Here is a 2,500-nt window from a genome sequence, read left to right on the forward strand (position 1 = left end):
GCCTGCCAGGATTGTCTCCACACTTCATGCATTCCCACTGAGGTCCAGTTAGTGCCCCCTGCAATCTGCCATCATCAATCTAATTCAATAGAGTGACAGAGACCAGGCAGTGTGAAACGCTGAACTCTGCCACGGCGTAGGCATCTACACTTGCACTGGGTCTCATTACAAGCGACGGACCTTACTTTTCCATCAGTCAGACACAGTAAAAAAAAAAAAAAAAAAAAAAAAAAAAAAAAAAAAAAGGATGCATAATTGGTCACACTGCAGACTGTATCATCAGCTGAACTCTTATATTTTAGTCTACCTTTTATAAACAGTAAACAGGTTTACCCCCAAAGAAGCTTTGTAAATGACATCAGCAATGATGCTTTTTTATGTGTTCTTGATTGTTTTACAAGTAAAAATAAAGTATTTTTAGTAGCTCTGGAAAAAAAGCAATGGCATTTACATGAATGATGGATTTAAAACAATTTAAGACGTAGTAAAGTGTGAAGACAAAGAAACTGTATGTTTAATTAAATGAAACAAGGTATTGGTTTGATTGAGAAGAAATAATCTTTAAGCTGAAATATTAGAGGAAGCCTTAAAGGGTTAGGAAAAACATGGATAAGGATACTGAGAGTGATATAATTGTTTTCTGATCAGTTTTATGAGTTCTATTTATTTTTGGCCAAATTCTGTTTCAATATTAACAGTAATTTTTTAACATTAAGTTAGCAGCATCTGATACAATATACATATCACCACCTGTGATATTATAAATGATTTGCCATTACTCTATTCAAGACAAATCTTAAGAATTCCTTGCAAATTCTCTAATTAAAAATATACTATACTTCAATAAAAAAAGTTATACACTAGAGTTAGAAAAGAGAAAGGGTTTTTTTTAGGGTATTAAATTACAGGTATAATACTGTAAAGGCTTTTGCTATTAATATAAAAATCTCATGGAAAAATCATTATTAGCTCATGTAAAAACTGTCTCTGTGATAAAATCATATCCACTTGGGGGGTTTTGGTCTAACCCTTATTAGGGAAAACTTGTATTTGACTCTTTGGGGATAGACAAATGTATATGAGGTCATCTAAAGGTTATATAAATCTAAGTGGTAAGTACATTAAACTACAGCAATCTACTATCATTGTAAACAACCTAAAATTCCATGTATTTCTATGAGTCATTGTATTAGAAGACACTGGATCTGCCCAGTCCTCAGATTCAAAAGCAGAAGTCAGAGGAAGGAGACCACTAAGGGAGCCTGTGACAAACCTGTATTTCTAACTGTTGCACCACCTGCATTTGCACTCGACACTGGGCAGTGCTTCTGTCGTCCAATGCATGTTCATTGTTAAGGTGCCTAAACAAACACACAACACAAGACAGAGCGTTAAGCCACATTGATCTCAGAGGCATATGCTCCACTTAAAACCACTGAAGGCATATTTCCTCCACAGTGGGGAAAAAAGAACACCTTGAAATGATACAGAAAAAAGTTAAATATGCTATGTGTTTAGTGAAAACCGTCTACGCAATATAAAGAACCCCTCCAAATGGCAGAGAACGTCACTGTCTCTAAGCTTATGAGTTATTACAAAAAATATTTTCCCCTCATCATTTGCAGAATAGTAATAGAAATCACTAGATGTATTTCATATACCCATGCCACTTTTTTTTAAAAAAGGGCACCTTATAAGTATATGAACCAAAAGTAATTCTGAAGAGAACAAAGGCAATTCTCTATTTTTGTTAAAACAGTTTGTGGCTCTTATGATGTTATTTAGTGAGCAATGTTTTATTTCACCAGGTGTGGTGTGAATTATGTAAATATGGCAAATTATCATCCCATGGAAACATCACTACTTATGAAGAATGATCACTTGCTGTTACTGTAATTAAAGTGCATTGAAGATTCTGATAATCAGATGCTTAAGATTGACACTGCATGTCTAGTGTCATATTTGGGAGACATCTATCCTAATCTTACAAAAAAAGTGGGGAAAGATAAGACATTTACATTCTCTTACTCTGATCTTGATTATGTATTAGTTTACTATTATTATTTTATCATGTTTAAAAAGATCTCTTTAGTGAGTGGTATATTGATATACCAGAAGTAATTTAGTAGAGCAACATCTCCAATGAACACGAAAATATTCAGTAAGATGTACTTGGTAATTTGTATTGTATCATTTATTTGCTGCCTCCTAAAATTAAAAAAAATCATCTTCAAGTAATTTAATGTCCTTTGGCGTGTCTATTTCACCAGCGGGCAAACTAAGGCAGCAAATCCAGAGATGCATCTTATCTCATCAATGCATCTAAACGAAATATTAGACAAAATATTCACAAAATTAAATAAGAATTTGTATATTTATCCATCTGGGCTCAAGTATTATTTAGAAAGGTCCAACAGTCTAAAAACTTTAGTGCAGCCCTCATTTTACTAAATTCAACAAATACACTTTTGTGCTTATTCAGATTATTTACCTATTTATC

The 2,500-nt window shown here is 33.3% G+C and overlaps 1 protein-coding gene across 4 annotated transcripts in view; it reads right to left on the reverse strand.

Annotated features, from left to right (window-relative positions):
- The window catches only part of FOXP2 (forkhead box P2), a 500,104-nt gene that overhangs the window by 38,158 nt on the left and 459,446 nt on the right, over window positions 1-2,500 (reverse strand). For all 4 annotated transcript variants that reach the window (XM_064487425.1, XM_064487424.1, XM_064487426.1 and 1 more), the window contains one exon: window positions 1,274-1,361. In XM_064487425.1, the coding sequence (XP_064343495.1) occupies window positions 1,274-1,361 (88 nt within the window). The remainder of the gene's footprint in view (window positions 1-1,273; window positions 1,362-2,500) is intronic.

Source organism: Camelus dromedarius, chromosome 7 (assembly GCF_036321535.1).
Source record: "Camelus dromedarius isolate mCamDro1 chromosome 7, mCamDro1.pat, whole genome shotgun sequence".
NCBI lineage: Eukaryota > Metazoa > Chordata > Mammalia > Artiodactyla > Camelidae > Camelus > Camelus dromedarius.